This window comes from Micropterus salmoides, unplaced genomic scaffold (assembly GCF_014851395.1).
Source record: "Micropterus salmoides isolate LMB-PRFRI ecotype aquatic unplaced genomic scaffold, ASM1485139v1 Ms_hic_scaffold_18, whole genome shotgun sequence".
NCBI lineage: Eukaryota > Metazoa > Chordata > Actinopteri > Centrarchiformes > Centrarchidae > Micropterus > Micropterus salmoides.
The window spans coordinates 10,137,059-10,156,834 of NW_024040928.1; the positions used below are offsets into that span (position 1 = coordinate 10,137,059).

Consider the following 19,776-nt stretch of genomic DNA (forward strand, 5'->3'; position numbering starts at 1 on the left):
ATGCTCCTTATTCATGCATCAGTATTTACAATCCAATTATGTTATGGTATTAATCAGTCACATGGGCGATTTTCTGCAGAACAAGTACTTCTACTTTTCATACATAAGTACATTTTACTGCTAACACTTGTGTACCTTTTAATTAATGTCATTTTCAGACTTTTAGTTCTATTGGAGCACTTTTACATTTCTACTTTTACTTCAGTAAAGGCTTTGAGTGCTTCCTCCACCACTGACAGTTTTTTAAACGATCAACAGATTTAACAGTAATGAAAATAATGATTAGTTTGCAGCCCTACAACACTGTATATTATATAGAAATTACTTTCAAGTCTAGGATCATGTGGATCAAACTAATGGATTGTGTTTTTGGTTGCTGAGTTTTATTATGCGAAATAGCTTAGATCTTCTGTCTTTATGCAGGCTGCCCATTCACTCCCTCTTGTTTTCTGGCAGATTTCTCTGGGTTGTCAGTGTCTTCCAGACTCAATGGCCAGGTTGTAATCGCTTACTTTGTATTTCAGTTTCTGGTTGTGCTCTGATAATCTGCTGCTTAGTATTGTCCGTTCAGTGCTAAATAGCTTTGAGTTTACTCACTAGTTTTTGTAGTAGATGCCAAAAATACATGTATTTGATGTAATCCTACTGCTCTTTTTCTTTAGCTGTAATTTGATCGGTCCAGATTGTGTGGGGGTTGTACTGTCCTGTCTCTTACTGTAGTTCACACCAATCTCTCTCTTCCCTTTTCGTCAATCACAAATCGACCTTTGTTTGATTAATGCTTCATTTGAGGATCCTCATCACGTCCCTGCTTCGCTCCACCCGGTCACTAAAGGTGAACTCTCTTCAAAAGACCACTGCCATTGCATCTACATTTCACTGAATCACTGACTATACGGCAGCGCAGATATGTGCCTGCAGGTTCTACAAGGCAAACATGGCCTCAGTTAGATCAAAAGACCTTTAAAGCCTTGTTTATGAAGAGCTACCTGACATTCTCAATTTTACCTGCAGTGGCTGTGTCCCATCAGCTGCAGAGCATGACAAATGATCAAACAATTGCTGTGCACGCATCATATGCCCAATTAGCGTGATATTCATGGTAAATGTGACCTCATGGTTTTATATCTCAACTTAACAAGCACACTTAGATGAGATCACTCTGAGCAATAAATAAGATTAGCACATAGAAACACACAGTCAGTTCATAATCCTAGTGTGAGCTGGTTATGAAAGCCTTAAAGCCATGCATATTTCTGTGAGTGTGGATGTAGTAATAATTATGCAATGGCCAAGTGAAATGCAGGCTTGCATGCAGTAACATGTAATAGTTTGGGACCAGGCTACTTTGTGATTGTGCGATGGGTGAGCAAAATAATGTGGCCAACGACCTCCCATCTGCTTCCTATCCTCCATTACCAGAAGCCTGAAGCGATAACAAGATTAGCATAAGCACTTTTAGTAAGTCACTGTGAATGGGATCCTTAAAGAGGCTTAAACTGTCCCCCCCTCCTTCACCAGCAGCTGATAGATAGTTGGGAGCTGACTGGCACATCTGCTTGGTGGCTGCACTGTTCTCTTAGTGATCTCCAACACTGGCAAATCAGTGAGCGATACATCATTGGGGGACGCTCAGCGCAGAGACAGGAAGCAAATCACTATAAGTGATAGCAGCTATCAGGCAAATGAAGGAAAATGTTCCTAATGGTGCCTGGTATGTCTGGTGTAAACTTCAGCCAGCCTCTTTGTCCTCCATCACCCTGGAGCATATGTAACTGAAAGAGGGGAGCCGGCAGGAGTGGAGAGGAAGAGGGGGAAGCAGCTGTTTCGTTCAGTGTGGGAACCCCTCAAGGGGGCAACACGTTAATCTGGGTTCACGTCAAACCGAATCTGGTGTCTGTGCTGTGGGAAGACGCTGTGTCACTTATTAAGTCTGCGTGTCAAACAGTGGAAGTCACTCAGTCGGCACCCCTGGTGTGTGACCTTCACTCAGCCGACTCCTCCACTTTCTAATGGGATTTCAAAAATGCTCACTCTCAGCGTTGTCAAAATCCTCTTGGTAATTGAAGCAGAGTTGACTCAAAGCCTGAGATCATAAAAAATGAATGACTCCAACCCTTCTCCAAAACCCCTTGAACTGGCAAAGTCGGTCGCAGGAGAGCACTGGTCAACAGGGGTAGAAGTAGTTTTCAGCGTGAGCAATTAACAGCAACACTTGGCAGCAATAGTTATCAGCTATAATCATGAGCTGGACTAGACAGTAACAGTTGGTGCTGAGTAAACGAGGAAGACTTTAGTTTAGATTTGACCATTTCAATTATCTCCCCTGTTGCCCAAACTGCTGTTTTCCCAGAAACAGTAATCACATTCACTATTAATGAGCCATGATGTTCATCCTGTACCCATTTACTCCTCTCAATAATGCATACTCTTTGGAATCGCCTGTGCATATTTTACCCCCCCCCCCCCCCCAAGCCCCAAGCCCCAAGCCCCACCCCTAAGGGGGAGCACACAGAGTTGTGTGTTGGACGGATCCGCTACCTGGCCCCGGGCTCTCTCTACGTGTACCCCCAGGGATAATGCTTGCCAGGGGAACAATGTCTGATGTATGACTCTGACTAAGACCGCCTGCTGCGCGGAGATAATGAAACCCCTAGCTGCAGCATGGAGAGCAAAAGGTGCTAACACACTTGTTGAAGGATCTCAGTCTTCTTCGATTAAGCATTCGTATTACCCCTTCTAACTGTGATGCTAATGGGCTCTTCAGTTTGTTGAAATAGGCCAAATGATCTCTTTAAATAAGACAATTGACCACAAATTGGACACATCAATGCCCCAAAGTGATATTCCCCACATCGTGATTGTCATTAGAAGACGGCTATTGTGCCATCGGAGACCATGTTGGTTTAAGTGCTCCGTAAAGGGACTCGTACTGTCTGAACCAACTGAAACTTACACAAAGGAATGAAAGGCCATTAGCAGTGACAGCAGAAAATGAATTTAATCAGCAGAACATTGAGTAACTACTGAGAAGGGAGGGGGCTAATCAAAATGCTTCTGACAATCACTCTGACCCCGGTGGCATTTGAGCAGCATATCAAATCAGCCCAGACAGAGGAGGGATTGGCCAGTCTGTTTGTAGAAGGCAGGTCAGACTCCAAAAGACTGACAGTTTCAGTTCTCAAGTGGGCCAGTGAGTGGGTGAGTGGGTGTCGGGATGTCAGTGAAGGTTGTTTGGGAGCATGACGGGACTCTTGCAGTTGAGAGGAGTGAGTCAGCATGATGCAAGACAGTAGACTGGAGAGGAGGGGGAGTCAGATGGTGGTGAGGGGAGGAGGAGGACTAGACAAGGGCCAGCAAACTCATTATAGGGGTTTGGAAAGCGGGTCAGGCTCGCGCAGCGTTGTGAAGGGGAGCGTGTGGTTCTGATCTGGCCGCAGGGCTCACTCCACTCTGCTCATTGCCAGACCTCCAGCTGAGGTCTATCACCCACAATCACCCCACCGCTGCCCCCTCCCGTGCCCCATCCCCTTTGTGAAGGTGCTCTGAATACCGAAGAGCCAGAGGCTGCATGGCTGGTTTACAAAGGATGCTCTTTTCTCTGTCTCCTGCACTCCTCGCTCTGTTTCGCTCTACATTCTTTCTTACTCTCAGCTCCCTGTGCCCTCGTCCTCTCTGTCTCTGAGCTGTCTCGCTTTCTTCTCTGCACCTCTCGCTCCCTCACTATTTCTTCATCCTCACCCCGCTCCGCCTCCCACCCTCCTCGGCGTATTTGTTTCACAAAACCTTCCATCTACTCCTCTCTGCTTCGCCTCCTCTCCTTCCCTCGCTCTCTGTCTCTCTATCCCCAGAATTGCATCTATTATTAACATACACCTCTGGCTCTCGCCAAAGACTGAACCAAGGTTCAGGCCAAACTCCTCTGCATTTTAATCACCCGTAATGAGCAAGAAATAATGAATAAAAGTGCTTCAATACAGCCTGTTTGGGTGACAGCAATTCATTTATGTCTTATATCCATTATGTGAAGCTCATCTTAGCAGGTTTTCCCTGCATGGAACTGTATTTTCAACCCAATTTGCTGTTTTCCCCTTGAGGTTTCATGAGAGGTATACTGGTGCATGTATATAAAAATCAGTCAGGCAACATCCGACCACCAAAATACACAGTCAATCACAGCTCGTATTCCAGGAGGTAATACATATCATGTCAGTCCTGCTTCAGGGAGACATTACTGTAACTGTAGAATTAGTCGTGCACGGATTCCCACTGCGGAGGTTGTATTAAACCACTCCTGCAGCAGGTTTCTGCAGTGGCTGCCGTCCGAGGGCACAGGCACGACGCTGTCAGACGAGCAAGGAGCTGTGCAAGAGAGAGGCGTCCCTGGTGACTAGCATGGCCTCTTTTTGAACAAACATAAGGACTCAGGGAAGGGATCTGTCAGAGGTCCACCACTTGCAGAGAAAGGGGAATTGTGTTGCTGCAAGACTACTGATTTCATTACCACTTTGGCTCATGGAGCTTGCTGATCTAAGGTTGCATCTATTGTTTTGTTCAACAACTTTAGAGAGGGCTGCTCTCTAATTCTGATGTGAGAAAAGTTGGGAGAATTCACAAGGCAAGCTGAAAATGAGATAAGTCTGAGTATGTCCCTTTTATCACTTGTTTATTTATACTGGTAAACATCAAACAGAAACAACAGCAAAATCAAGAGCCGTCCTCCCATACTTGTGATTATCGTTTCTCTTACATCGACAAGTTCATTTACAATGGTTGTCATCGGCGTAACATGATAACCCAGTAAGTAAAAAATATGGAAATGAACCATTCCTCTGAATCTCATCCGCACGTGATATCAGATTACCTCCTGCACCTGTCATGCTGTTGGCGTTGGTTCAATTGTCGCTCAAATCAGTCACGACAGGAATCCTATCAGAGTGGAGTCTTTATGTAATTATGTGATAAAAATGTATCGATTCAAACCGGAGGGCAGTATTAGGCTGAGTCGACTTGTGCCACAAAAATACTGCATTGTGCTGTTTCTGGGGGTGTCGGGATGAAGAGATGGAGCACTGTCTGTCTACTACATTCATGCCAACACCTCTGGGATGTAAAGCACATTCATAATCTCATCAAACCACAGCCAAGGTAAATTAAGAATGTCACCTTCTGTCTGTAGAGCTGGAGACAAGAATCATGTTCAAAGTCTACAGAGATTGTATCACTTTAAGTAACAGGCAATGAGTCTGTAAGTATAATAACCCCCCACCACCTGCGTGTTTCTTTCTTTGTTATAATAAAGTATGTCCAGGTTACTGCATTCAATACCACATGAACACTTATGGTTGTATTGAGATATACAGTATCTCACACAACTAAACACTTTTGTACATGAAGTTGTTTTATACATTGTTGTGCCTTTCATCAAAGTTTGGTCAAATGTCGTTATAAAGACAACTTTGATAGGTTATAAGGTAGAAAACAAATGTGAAATGCTTCCCATAACCCTATATGCCTGCCTTGCCCCCAAATATATGAGAGAAGCTTACAGGTCCTTCAATGGAGAGTGCACAAGCTCAAAGCAAGGCATAAAATCCCTGTCTGATTCACAACGGGCCACAAATCCAATCCAAGAAAACAAGAGAACGCAGGTCATAAACTCCAAATCATAAAGTGCTCTCCAGAAGCCACTCAGACCTGGAGAGTTTGTCCCTGGCCCGGTGAATGTTTGTTGTGCTCTCGAGCTGTGGCAGCTCTCCGCTCATTGACAGGCTCCGCTTGGAGCGCAGACTGGCCCCAGTTTTGGGGTAGGCCACATAGCAGCGCTCCATGTATGAGTCTGCATTTAGGGAGTGCCTGCGGTTCACCCTCACTCCGCCTGCAGGCACAGTCATGTAATGTTGAGGGGCCTGGTGGGGCCGTGGAGCCCTGGGAACAGCAGTCCATTTGATGGGCTGGCCAGGAACAGCGAGAGTGACAGCGGTGGCTATTTTAACCTCTGACGAGTTATTCCGGTTCATGTTATCGAGCTCAACATCCCCCTGAACTTCAGCTCGGCGAGCCTCTGAGGGTTTTGGTGGAGCACTGAAACGTTTGGGCCTTGGAGCACCTGGGGAGGCTGGGTGCCAACTGTGGCTGGCAGCAGAGGTAGAGACAGTGCAGTCAGGGACAGAGGGTTTGGTGGTGGCTACAACGGCCGGCGGTCGCTGCTTGGCTGGCTCTGGGGGCGGCAGGGCAACTCTCAGGGAGTCCTTGTCATTCTTCTCTGGACGTAGGACCTGCTTGGAGAGGGACTTGGGAATCCCACAGCCCTGCAGCTGTCCATCACTGCTTAGCGACCGAATATCCCCCATCTCTAGAGCCTGCCATGACACGAGACAAGTATGGGAAGAGAAAGAAGAATGAAAGCAATTCTATTAGACACCCCTGTTTTAATATGAAAAGAAATAATGAACAGAAAAAGAACAAAAAGAGGGACTCATGCCAAACTGACCTTATCTACGTCTCCTTGGTTACACACCCGGTAGCGCACAATGAGGAAGATGATAAAAGCGAGCACTGAGGCCACAATAATCCCTCCAATGATAACCACGATGGTGCCACCGAGAAACTGCGACTGCATGAAATGGCATCTCAGGTACTGTGGCTCTGTGGTGAAGTGGATACAACCTATCACCCTGGTGGCGGTCAGCGCGGTCACCTGGTCATCGTAGATGGCCAGCACACACAGGTCATAGTTGGTACCAGCCGCCAGGTTGTTTACCAGGATGCTCTTACTGGTCGGGGATATCATTCTATAAAAAGAAACAAAAAACATTGTGAGTTGTGACATAGATTAGAGAGGGTTAAATGAAAGGAGACAGAAGCAAATCAGATTATCCAGCTTATTGTTTTGTAGTGATAAAATGACATGACAATCATTTATCTCTCAGGGGGCTGTTTAAGATCTGTCTGGGCATAATCTTTTGTGACATTTGATTTATTGTCTCCAGCATCATCACTGATAAAAGGTTGCTTTCAGTCGCTGGGGATGCAGGGTGCCTCCTTTTGTTCACAACATCAGGATTACAGAGTCGATTCCCTAATGTCTCCTGAATTTACTAGCCGCTGCCAAACACCATACGTGTTGTTGACTTCAAAGTTCCCTTGCAAAAAGGGGGGCCCGTATGACGAGCCTATCCTATCACAGTGATTAGCACCAAATATGGAGTTAAAGAGGGTAGAGATGAAAGAATGCTGTGTACGCCGGTTTCTCAGATGGGCATGTGCAAAGCCTCTGATGCTTTTTGTAAAACACTGGCTGACTACTCTTTCATCTTCCTATCAGTCCGCAGCTTAGTGCTGACATTCTGTTTTGATTTTGTTGATCAAGCATTATCAAGGTTTTGCACATAGTAAATGATACACTCTGGCGAGGGGGGATTATGAGTCGAAGAATAAGAAATCAGATACAGTGCATTAGTGTGTCTTCCTGATAGGATTAATAGACACCACAAATAATCATGTCGACAGCCAGGTCCAGTTCTTAATGACTAAATATCTGAAGGGAACATTTAAAGTAGACTATCAAGGTAAAACAAGGGTCAACAGAAAAAATATGATTCCAATCTTGTTATGTTCATTTGTGTACATTTAGATTCAGATTTAAGGTTTGTTCACTAGATTAAATTGTGCTATTTGGCCAGTATTTTAAGAATAACAGCATTTTCTTCTTCAGTTTTGATTTCATGCTTTGTATTAACCCAGCAGGTCAGGTCTTTCTGTTTACCTGTAAACCAGTGAATCATCATAGGTGCCATTATATTGGATCTGGAACATGCGTATTCCAGGAATACTCCTCTGGAAGTTAAACTTGACCAGGGCCGAGGTGGACGTGGCCTCAGCAATTACTACTTTCTTCTCCTGGCTCGTCTTTGCATTCCCCAGAGGCATCCCTCCCGCCTCTGCCCCGTCTTGGTCACTGTGGCGATATCTGATGATCCGGGGTCGGGCTCCTGCTCTGCGACTGTGTTGTTGGTGATGTGAGGGAGTTTAGCAATGACCAGCTCCACCGTCTGCTGGGCCTCACCTGCCGGGTTGGAGGCCACGCAGGTGAAGGAACCTGGAACACACACTAATTAGATTATCGTCCTTTCTGATATTTATTGTGATATACAGGTAAGTACAGCGGGCCACACAACTTATGTATATCATAATTTTTAAGGAAATAGCTTTACAAATTTTGGAAACTATACTGAGCCGCCGAACTCGTGAAATATGATATTTCTTTATTTTGTGCATAACCATCCATCCATCCATCCATCCATCGTCAACCGCTTATCCTGTGTACAGGGTCGTGGGGGGGCTGGAGCCTATCCCAGCTGACATTGGGCGAAAGGCGGGTACACCCTGGACAGGTCGCCAGTCCATCGCAGTTTGTGCATAACAAGATAAGAAAAATGTATCTTTTCGGAATTCAGGGGCTTCGTACAGTTTTTGCTTTCTTTCTGATTGATCCCACTCTCACATGTGTCCGGTAAAGGCTACAGACAGCGACTGGTTAGCTAAGCTTAAAGACTGAAAGCAGGGGGAAATAGCTAACCTGGTACAAAAAGAGCAACTGGTGGCATTACTGTAGTTTTCACCATGATGTTGCTCCCAGCCAGGAAATAGTATTGCTCATAACCCCTCGACAAACCACAACTTTGCATTTTTGCAGTGTACAGATTAAACAAATAAGATATAGTGTGTTCATTAGCGAGAGTAGTAAGAGGTGCTGGTAGGTGGATTTTGTTTTGTGTGGATTTTTTTAAACAAGTTATGATTTAACCACTAAAACATGCAATGTGTGAGAAAGTACAGTTTTGTAAATAGATATATGACAGAAACTTAGCCAACAAGGTGAAAAAGTAATTTTCCAGTCCATTGTGAGTTTAATCAGTGTGTGAGCAAACACTCCTCCACTCTAAACTTTATCTCCTGATGTAGACAAATACTCCAGTCCTATAGTCTGCATACCCAAGCAAACAACTAATTTTGTTCAGTCAACAACACAAGCACAGCCACCAGGGTGTAAACAGACCGGAATCCTTGACAGTGCTGATGAGGATGTCCAACGTGCCGTCTGTGTGGACCGCAGCCCTGGAGGAGTTGGACATAAGGCGTCCGTCAGGGGCGATCCAGTGGATAATGGGGTCGGGGTCCCCCCTAGCCTTACAGCGCAGAGTAACACTCTGACCCTCCAAAGCTCGCAGTTCCTGAGGAAAGGCATTTAGTGAAAGGACTTTAGGACATGTTAAATACAGAGATTGATGATGACACCAAATGCACTAAATTCAAAAGCTGTTAGTGCTGTTAGTTTGGCTTAGAGTAATACAGTCTGAATAACTTTGAGATATTACAATTAATATCCTTATTAATGATGTTGTGTTTTAAAGCTTTATTCCCTGTAAATATAATCAACAACAGATCATAGTCATTTCATTGAATTAGCATGATTATGAAGGCGAGATATTCAATATGACAGTACATTCTAGTGGATATGATGGAGTCCAAATAAAAGATCTTTTCTCTATCTCTGCAATTATGCAAAATATGTCTGGTGAATGTAAATGAGAGGCTCTAGCTGTTATTTGGTAAGGATTTGATCAGATAATTTTGTTTGGATGCATGAATCAAGGGCTACACCACTGTAAGCGTTCGCTGTGTAATAAGGGCTTCACCACAGATCCATCATAAACCTGCAAATAGCTTTATTAAAACTGAAATTCCTGCTAAAAACTCTCCACAGGCCACAATTTGATTACATTTTTTAAAGCAGGTCCTATATATTTCACAATATTCAGTTAGCTGAGCGGCCCAGATGAGTCCCACAAGTCTTATAAGACTCCTCTGGCTCGCAAAGCTAATATTTGGTGCGACAGTTAAAGAAAGCACAAAGTGCCACCATGGATTAACTGACACGCAATCCAATGTCTGGGCTCAGAGAGTGTAACAGTAGCGAGTGTTATGTCTTACAGCGCACAGCTCCATTTGGAGGTTATACCTGAGAGTGCCTGGTGATGAGAGGAGGCTCACACAGGAACTCTTCCTCTGAAACAGTCCAGAAATAGCGTCCGGCGAGGTGTTGCGGTGAGGCACAGGTCTCCAGATCATCCTCCCTCCGCAACCTCCGCAGCCAGAGCAGCTCACAGTTACACCTCAGTGGGTTCCCTCCAAAGCTCAGTGCGAACGACAAAGGTCCCATTATCCCAGAGGTGGCCAGGACCCCTGCTCTTTGGAAAATAGGGTCAGGGGGAAGCTTCTGGAGCTTGTTGGAAGTCACGTCTAGCCTCTTGAGCTTCTGCAGCCCAGAGAAGGTGCCCTCTGGGATGTGGCTGAGCATGTTGTGGTCCAGATTGAGAGTATGGAGGTTGGACATCCTCTGAATGGCCACCCATGGCGCACTTTCCAAGTTGTTGTAGGATAAGTCCAGCTCTTCCAGCGCGGTCAGATCATTAAAAGCCCCAATCTGGATGTGGGTGAGCTGGTTGTTGTTGAGGTTCAGGTGGTGCAACTTGGACATGCCGCTGAAGGTGTCGTTGGTGATGCGGGTTAGCCGGTTGCTATCGAGGTGAAGGGCTCGCAGGTTCTCCAGGTCTTTGAAAGCATGAGGAGCGATGGAGCCAATGGTGTTCCGAGAGAGGGTCAGGTCTACCAGCTTGGTCATGTTGGCAAAGTCTTTGCGTTTGATGCTGGTTACAAAGTTATCCCCAAGACGCATCTCCACCGTGTGCCTGTCAATGTTCGGGGGCACAAAGAGAAGCCCCTTTTTGTCGCACAAAGTCGCCAGGTTGGGGTTAAGCACCTGGCAGACGCAGCGTTTGGGGCAGACTTGAACTTTGTGGGCCTTCACAGCCACACCGAGGACTATCAGATACACCAGGAGAGACTCCATTTGGCTTTTCAGTTGGCTTAATACACCTAAAAAAAGATAAAGCAAAAAGAGAGGAGGAGAAGGGCATACTATTTATTAAGCCCTTAAAGAATGCAAAGCATGAAATCTGCAACAGTGATTTGTATCATCTTTATTACACTGTCATTTTCATAATCACACATTGCACTGAGAACTCCCCCCTTACAGAGGGAAGTGGGGGATTCTTTTCTGTAAAGTTAAAGCTTTACTGCTAGATTTGAAACACTATCACTGCCAGCTCACAGCTGAGATTTACAGAGAGTCCTAATTCTGAGCAGGAAGCTAAGAGAGCCAGTGCCTGAACAAACAATGAATGCTGTGCAATTAGATGTGAAACTAGTTAGTCACCTGCAGACTTGGTGAAACTTCCCCAGTAATCTTGAATGATTTTTGTGACAACTTTTTAGCCCCCGCTCCCCTTTTCTTACATTTTTGATATGATAATGCCAGTCCTTTTCTGTGTGTGTACAGAGGGGTGAAAGTCTAGACTGGCAATCCAGGGCCTCATCAGAATTAGACTGATATCTCCCAGGATCATATTGCCAATTGGAAGGGATGATTGGGCCCAGTGCCTCCATGAGGATGTGCTATGCCTTCCTATTGATTTTCTCTCTGCTGCTACTCTTACTTACGATACAACTGAGATGGGGGATCAGGAGGGATCCATTTGATGAATCCTGAGACCTTGTCAGGGATATAGCATGTCATAAAGCAAAGAAAGTTGAGATCAGATCACAACTCTGTAGGTGCACCACACGATGCACCCGAGCAAGAGTGACATTAGCTGTGATTATTTTGGTTGAACATGCAATATTCAGCTGTCTGGGTGTCCCATTACAGCACACTGAAAGGAACACCAATCCAATCAAACACAGAGAACAAGAAATCCAGCCCCACAACTGTAGTAAAAATCCAAAGGCTAACCTTTAAATACCAAAGAGAGTGGCTGATTTATGATTATAGCTTTCTGTGGTTTGCTGGTAATGCCTCCATTGTCGACGTTGGGTCTTGTAGAGTGTGCATAGAAATCTTGCCTCAGCACAGAGCCTGCCAACTGAGTACCTTCATGCTTCAAAAGCTTCTGTTGCACCGGAGCTGTGACACAAAACTTGCGGTGTAATAACCTTGACAGTCGCGATGTGAGGAAAAAATCATCAGTAAAGAAAACAGCAGACAGTATGGGAGTGACATACTTGCCATATGGGGGCATGTTTTAACACGAGAAGGGGAGTGAAGGAAACCTGGTGGCATCCGCTGACAACAGTTGCATTTTGACAGCTGGGTTAAATGTATCACAGCCCGACAAGGAGGCAGGAAAGAGGTCGCCTTAAAATGGCCCATAATAGCAAAGGGAGGAATGATATCAATGGAGAGCACACTGGGTGTGACATTTGCATGAATACTGCTGATCAGGCAGCAATGAATCAATGTCTCTCTCGACCCATTTTTACCAGCAACAACTTTTCCAAGTCACACAAAAGCCCCGTTTTGTGGATTGGGGTGCACTAGAAATGTGAGCTGGTAAGAAATCATTAAATGTTGTCATGACTCTGCTTAAAGATGGCAGATGACTTCAGTGTCAAGCAGTACTGCAAAGCAATGTGTGTCTGTGTGGAAACTCTAACATCTACTTTATGTGTGTGTCAGAGGAGAGCATATAAATGCGGAGGTGTTCATGTTGGTGTGCCAACCGCCTTCTGCTCTGACTCTGAATGGCACGGCCTCTGGATGTGCAATGAGGCGGAGAGGACCTGCTACTTCCAGACTCGAATGGCGCTGAAGACGTGATATTGATTCACTTGGTGGAGATGTTTTTTTTTTTTTTGCCAGTGAAAACTCACCCAAACGTGAAAAGAATGGTTGCAACGGTAATCCCTATAAAATTTGTTCTGTGAGGACGAAAGGACAGCCCCCTCGCTGCTGAAACAGGGCAGGAAATATCTGTTGCCGTCTCCCTAATTTGCATTTAATTATGGTTGATCCACGGAGATTTGCATAACAGGTTGCACTCGTCAGGTACATGAACAAATAAGTAGATAATCAATCAATGCAATCATCAATCACACACTTCATCTTTAAATGTCACCCCCCCAGAAAATCATTATCCTCTAGATTGGGCTGTTCATTATGGTGAGGCGACTTGGGAGGGCCACAAATAAACAAGAAAACAGATAATCTACTGATGCATTAACCATAATCTGCTTCTTAGTCAATCAAATGTTCATTTACTACCTCTGAGCAGGTTTTTTCACCCCTTAGAGAACAGAACAGACTGACAGCACACACCCACACATGCACACCAGTGGGTGGATTTGTGCCTAATAGAGGTAGCTCACTACACAACAACCCTCAGCTATGGAGACAGACATTCATGCGCAGCAGCAGCGGCAGCAGCACTATACTGTATGAGAGGATATCTATGGTCTCCCTGGGGCAGCATTCGCCAAGAAAAGCCTTATGCAGCATACTGCATGCCAATTGGCCGGTGAGGTCATGGGGGATATGTTTTCAGATGGTCTAACTTATGCTGGAGCTCATGTGAGAAAGCCTCTGCAATCCACGTCTGGGCAGGGAAACAGGGAAAGCAGCCCTGAGAGAGGAAGTTAATGAGATGAAGTCGGCGTGCCTCCACGCAGGTCGACACAATGGCACATGGCAGCGTCTCGGCAGCGTCTCACCTGGGCTGCTCGGGGGAAGAGCAGCCGGACGTCTGCTACTGCCAAAAATAAGCTCTGTTGTGTCAAGGAGGTAAACTGATGCTGCAACATGACGGTAAAATGGTATCGACAAAGCAGTGAAATGGGGCCTCAGTCTGCCTGCTTTATGAGACCAAATGGAGCTGGTGCATCTGCTGAAGTGGATCACATTCTGACTGAAGCTGGTAGAAATTCTATTTTGTTGGGTAAATGCTTGTGTAGCCCGAGTCCAAACATCCTGACCAAACATTGATGCTGTTATGGACCGTCTAACTAACACATCTGTGTTTGTGAATGTGGGTATGTGCTGTGATACCCTTTTCCTACAGAGTCTGCCAATGTTAGAACGCGATAGCTCTTGGGTGACAGCCTTGATGCCATGGCAACACAGAAAACGTCCGTTTTGGGGCGAGATGTAATCAGCGGCTCATTTTCAGATCACCTAATAATATTTAGAACAAAGTGTCTTCTCTGGAGGAAAGGACCTCGACAATTGACATTCTGGTTGAAGGCCAGAACAGACTTTTTGTCTGTGTTGTGCCATTTACAACCCTGTCATGGTGACAAGAAAGGAGATTGTACACTCAGCTAATTTTGTATTGGATTCAATGTTTGGAGTGACTGAATCATTACTGTTTCTCCAATCTTGCGTGTAATAAAAACCTAAATGGCTTGTTGTAGAACTCTGATGTAGTTCAGTCAGACAAGCTCGTGTGAGAATGTGTGTGTATCTGTGTATGTGTGCCAGGGGTATAGCATACTAAGCAGACCCCACTGCATCAACAGAAGTGCTGTTCATCAGCATTTACAACTCCCCCCGTTGTAATTCCAAGTGTTTTCCTTCACACTGTATCACAGGAAATTCAGTGATACCTTGATATGCTGGATATCTCCTGACTGGAGCATCAGGCCAACAAATAAACAAACAAACAAGCACCGAAAAACACTCTTCATATTTTAGAAGCTGTCTTGTATTAAAGCAGGAGGCTGAACGGGCCAAATTTAAATGCTGATCACTGACTTTGGAACTTGCACTTTTGTGACATGCCCTGATGTGAAGGGTTTATGACCAGGGATTTTCTTCCAAAAAGAGGAATGCAGAATCCGTGAGCACCACCTCTGAATGTAAATACGGCCTACTCAAGTAAATATTCTGCACAGCATGGGCACGCTGGTCTGTAGGTTTTCAAATATGCCAATTCACAAGTGCAATTTCAGCTACAGGAAGTGTAAGAAAAAGCAAAATCCTTACCTCTCTTTGTGAAAACACTACGCTCTGTTACATTCTATTTGTGGCAGAAACAGGGACAGCCAAAATAAAATCCACGATCACTATATCCACTGACTCACTTTCCCCTTTTCAGACCCTCAGGATCCTGTGTTTTCTAGCTCACACAGCAACAAAATGGCTAAATAATGCATAATCGTCTCTCTACTTATTGTGTTGTGTAATCGAATAGCAACTCTCATACAGTACACACAGACACACACACACATGGGCCAGGTGTGTGTGCCTGCAAGTGTGTGACTGTCAAATCATCTCAGTGTTCCAAGTGTTAATGAAAGCACTTCCTCAGCAAAAACAAAAGCTTATTTTGTGGTGAAGAATTTGGGTCAGTGAATGTAGAGCTAGCCTGCAGAGCAGCCTCAGTGTTCAGGAACCATACTTCACTTCTCTGCTATCAGTGAAAGGTAGCAGCATATAAGCTACATCACTGAGTCCATTAACATAGCAGTAAGAGCAAATTGAAGCAGCAAAATGAGGCGTGGGCCTGATTTCACTGGTGTAGCAGTGACAATGGTGCCTCCGGCCCTTATGAATAACAAGACATGTGATAACTAACATATAAGACAAGACCGTTACACGTCGTCCTCTATAAAAAAATCACTAGGACTATATTTTCACCTGTCTTCATCAGTCACCTGGCAACATGTCTCCCTGCCCAAATACTCATCCTAAATGTTATTACTTAGGCTAATTTTTTAAACTATCACACCTTAATGACTGGTGAGTAATTTGCATAGCCTATCAACTCGGGTTTAACCACAGCAAAGACCAGCAGATAGCCTGTCACGTCCTCTGTGCTGAGATAATGCACAATAAAACAAAGAATCTGAAATCAGTCTTATCCTGCACGCATCCCGGAGTGGACTGAATAATGGCCACATTAGGCATGATTCTCGGTTTCACCTGTAGGGAGAAAAAAACATCAAAGAATGCAGCCAAGTGGGGACTAAAAATAAAATTGCTATCTGACGGCGTTCCTTGGCTATTGAGGAGCTTTTTTGACCTTGCGGTACAGGTCCTGGGCTGGTGGGTTACAGCCACAACCCCCGCTCACAAGGGAAAATGTGAACCCTTTCAGATGGGTCCTAAGAGAAGTACTTCAAGGCTATACTGCGCCTCTTGAAAGACAGTTCCCCAAAAGAGTTCAGAGGCTACAATTCACACCAATTGTAGCCAATAAAATATTGAATTTACCTTGCAGATGAAACATGAAGCCAAGTCAAAGGAGGGTGGGTTTGAGCGTAGGCTATATCCTCCAGGGAGTGCTGAGAGCATTCTCGGAGTGGCTCGAATAAAAAGGGGACCGACGGTGCCTCTTGGAGATAATTCGGGTGTCCCGAAACACGCGCCTTGGCTGCTATAACAAGTGACGGCCTGCGAAACCAGCGGTGCCCTTCAAGAAATCCATGACCAGCAGATAAAGGACGACTCCTCTCCGATCCACTCACAACGGAGAAATGTAACTCAGCATCCCACCAGTCGAGGAAAATACTGGTAAACGCAACCTGAAGGGTCCCGGTGTGGCTGCAGCTGTGCGGGATCGCCTCTACTGCGCATCCGCCTGTATGCCCCTCCAGAAGAGAAAACGCCTTTGTAGCGACGGGCTGCTTTAATATCTACAGCGCTGTGAGTGACTGGTGCTGTGCTGAATCCAGCCAGATGTTCGTATCGCTTTCACGGGGTTTTGCTGGCGACGCAGGGCTCAGTGCGAGTTAATCCAGATTGACTGAAAGGTTGCTGCCATAATATGCCCCCCCTCCTGCCCCCGGACTACTGTCAACCACCGGCCCGGCTCCATTTCTGACCAGAGGTGCTGTGCTCGGAATGGTAATCAGTGCGCTCCGAGCTGCACAGAGACCATTTGTGTGCACAGACAGATGCAGTGCCTCCCAGCCTATCTCACAGGCAGGCATCATCATTTATTCATGTCGATTGAACTCTACGGCACGAAAATGCAGCAGGCCTATAATATTTCCTTCAAATTAAATTAAAAAAAGAAGAAGATAATTGTTTATTGGATTTGGACATAGCCTATAAAAGATGAAAAATAAGTCGGGCAACAACCAGTGTAGGCGTAAACAAGTAGCCTATGTTAATGAAAATCTATTACTTTATAAAACCTTTGGTGCATGGTACATCTGGTCTGAGTAAAGCCATATATAGCACCGTATAGCTGAATATTCCCGCATGTAGGCCTGACTATTACATAGATTATTGGCAAGAAAGTGTTGAGCTGGCTGAAACTGAAAGCCCTGGCTCCCCGTGGGTCTGCTTGGCACTCCACCCATCACTATCTGATGCAATGATCCTATGGCCTTTTGTGCAAGTTGGCGAAGAGGCATATATGTTCATAAGTCTATTACAATACACCGGCGCAGTACATGGATTCGCAGACTCAGTGCTTTTTAAAAATTATTTATTCCTGATAAGAACAATGACTTATATTGCTCCCAGAGCTGCCTGGCACTTTTAAAGAGGTGTTCGTCATCATCCACAGAATTACCCTGAGGATTTCTACTCCAGATCAATACTTCCATACAGCACATCCACTTGAGATCAATAGGAATAGCTTGGTTTAAGCAAAGTTATACAGAGCTGGGACGACAAGAACATTGAAACTGTTTATCATAGCGCAAATTGTGTGCGCAATATTGCACTCAGTCTTTGTTGTGTCACTCTGTTTGTGAGATCACCCAGTGGCCAGACGTTTTCAGAACTGATTTTCAGTCTGAACACATATTGGCTACCTGCACAAAAACCTAATGCCTGATTTCACCAGACAACAACGGCACACAAGCATTTTGCCGGTGGGAAGCGTTATTGTCGAGGTCTGCACGCGCCCCCTCTGTGAGTGTCTCATTGGAGTCATCATGAGCTGACAGTTGGCGATATGAAATGACACTGACATCTCTTGATTTTTTGCTGTGCTCCTTTACTGTTGTGATTCATGTCGGGCTCTCGCCTCTCGCTCACTGACGCGCGTCCTCCAGGAACCGCTGGTAAGCGAGGCTGTCCGCCTGTTCACCTGTCCGACTCTTTTTCTCCAAGAACAGGCCCATGTTGTCCCGTGGAGGGTCAGCGATGCTGCGACTCCACAGGGTCTCTGTGATCCCCAGCAGCTCGCGCACACGGGCAGAGATGACCTGCAGAACGCACAGCAGGGTTGGGTCCTTTGATAAAGTATATTTTTACAGTATCTAACGTTTATTTAATAAGGTAGTCCCACTGAGAGTGAGAGACTTTGGAGGAGAACTCGCCAAGAATGTGGCATCATGGGAAGAAAGGTTGCAAGGTTACACTCATGCATCAAACAGGCTAAAGCAATATAGGCCTATATTTCGACTAAACAGACGATTCTTTACTGAGTCTGCCTGTCTCGAGACATTTCATTATCAGTTTATGCTTCTACATTAATGCAGAGCTGAATACATAAAGGCACTTTTAGCCAATTTAGTTCTGACCTCAGAAAAACTGCCCCTTTATATAGGCTACACATCATGTATCCTATGTGATGTGGCTGATCTGAGGTGTCTGCTGGCAGTGATGCTGGGTTACAACACATAACTTTAATTGGATGTCACAGTGTTCAAAGAAAGAGGGATGGAGTGAGTTGGCTGCAGACTATAGATACCAGTTCTCTGGTGTTCACAGCAGTCCACTTGCTTACTGAAGAGACATTTACAGCTGAGGAAACAGCTAACAATTATTTATTGCAAAGCACTTTGTAATTAGCCTACTATTTCTAATAGGTTAATCTTTTTATTGGTTTTTTTCCCTTTTTGACTACCTTACCTTAAGTTGGCGAGCTCAAAGTGATGTCCAGTAAATTGGTATTTTTACTTGTTGAATTAGGCTACTTAAATCATAACCACTTATCAAAATGTAAATAAATTAAGACAAACTCCTCAAAAAAATGTTTCAGCACCAGATGGTAGCTAAGAGATTGTATTCAGTAGGCTACAGTAGTTTTAACAGTGTCATCATTATCTTGGTGCTACTCAGCCTGTTTAAACTTCCTTGAACATTGTGTGAGCCTCCATCTTTGATATGTAAATAAGTTTCCAGAATAACATCAATCTCTTCCGAAGGTAAGAATCAAAAACTCGTCTTCCTTCCTCTTCTTAATAGGCTACCTGCATGTCTTTAAAATCTGTGATTCCGAGTCTTGGCAGGTAGATACAATTTACATAAATTAGCTTTCTTCCAGTGATGAGGTTCTCCGTGAAACATGCCTGCGACAGAAATGAATAATGAGGTCAGAGTTCTGAGAAGCTAAGTATTATCTTGGAAGCTGACAGGGACATATCCTGTAACGGTCAATGTTATCTCTGTTTAGTCAGGTGAGTGTTAACCTACTTTGTATTGTGGAAATCCTAAAGACTCAATCCATCTTGCAACATCATGACAGCTCCACCGGAGGAACTCCATGTCGCCTGTAAGCATGTTACCATGGAAACTGCTACCTGCTACAAGGTGTTGGTAAGGTTTCCTTAACACATAAAAGCGAGTTTTATCCGGTCATAAATATTTTTAAAAGTGGGTTACCGCGGGAAGTGTCGTACGCAGTAAGCCCACTGGGCAACGTTTTAACAACAAAGTCCCCGAAGAAGGTTTTTAAAGACTCAATCAAGTAACTGAGGCGACTCAAGTCTGTGTTTGTTGAAACAGCCAATCAGCGTACTGTAATGTAGGGCGGCTGGTAAATTGCGCGCAGTGATTGGCTTTTAAATCGGGTCTGTCCCGCCCACACTGAGAGGACGCAGCGAATGCCGTCGCGAGCAGTTTTCACAGATCAACAAATGGTGTGCCCTGTTGCCAGCCACGGAAATCCACGCCAACAGTGTTTTGTAGATCGTCTT

At 45.0% G+C, this 19,776-nt stretch overlaps 2 protein-coding genes across 3 annotated transcripts; both read right to left on the bottom strand.

Moving 5' to 3' along the window:
* Positions 1-4,518: 4,518 nt before the first annotated feature.
* lrfn5b (leucine rich repeat and fibronectin type III domain containing 5b) lies at positions 4,519-16,747 on the bottom strand. The gene is given in 7 exon segments (XM_038727412.1): positions 4,519-6,362; positions 6,494-6,794; positions 7,769-7,929; positions 7,932-8,101; positions 9,062-9,236; positions 10,025-10,941; positions 16,112-16,747. Coding segments are annotated over 7 exon segments (2,436 nt in total). The 5' UTR covers positions 16,128-16,747; the 3' UTR covers positions 4,519-5,666.
* A 575-nt stretch (positions 16,748-17,322) lies between these two features.
* LOC119909283 (sterile alpha motif domain-containing protein 15-like) lies at positions 17,323-19,776 on the bottom strand. 2 transcript variants are annotated; one of them, XM_038727418.1, is made up of 3 exons: positions 19,274-19,706; positions 19,051-19,149; positions 17,323-18,060 (listed from the first exon to the last, which is right to left on the bottom strand). In XM_038727418.1, exons 1-3 carry the CDS (start codon positions 19,358-19,360, stop codon positions 17,887-17,889), a joined length of 360 nt encoding a protein of 119 aa, XP_038583346.1. In that variant the 5' UTR covers positions 19,361-19,706; the 3' UTR covers positions 17,323-17,886. The 2 variants fall into 2 exon arrangements, with proteins under 2 accessions (XP_038583346.1, XP_038583348.1); XM_038727420.1 differs by lacking the exon at positions 19,051-19,149 and having other exon boundaries at positions 19,274-19,776.

Bases quoted from the DNA above. Each gene is read 5' to 3' on its own strand.
- LOC119909283 (XM_038727418.1), bottom strand. From the start codon at position 19,360: ATGCTTACAGGCGACATGGAGTTCCTCCGGTGGAGCTGTCATGATGTT. The intron at 19,150-19,273 runs GTAGGTTAACAC...TTTCTGTCGCAG, and splicing joins TAGGATTTCCACAATACAAA to GCATGTTTCACGGAGAACCT. The intron at 18,061-19,050 runs GTAGCCTATTAA...TGCGTTCTGCAG, and splicing joins CAGATTTTAAAGACATGCAG to GTCATCTCTGCCCGTGTGCG.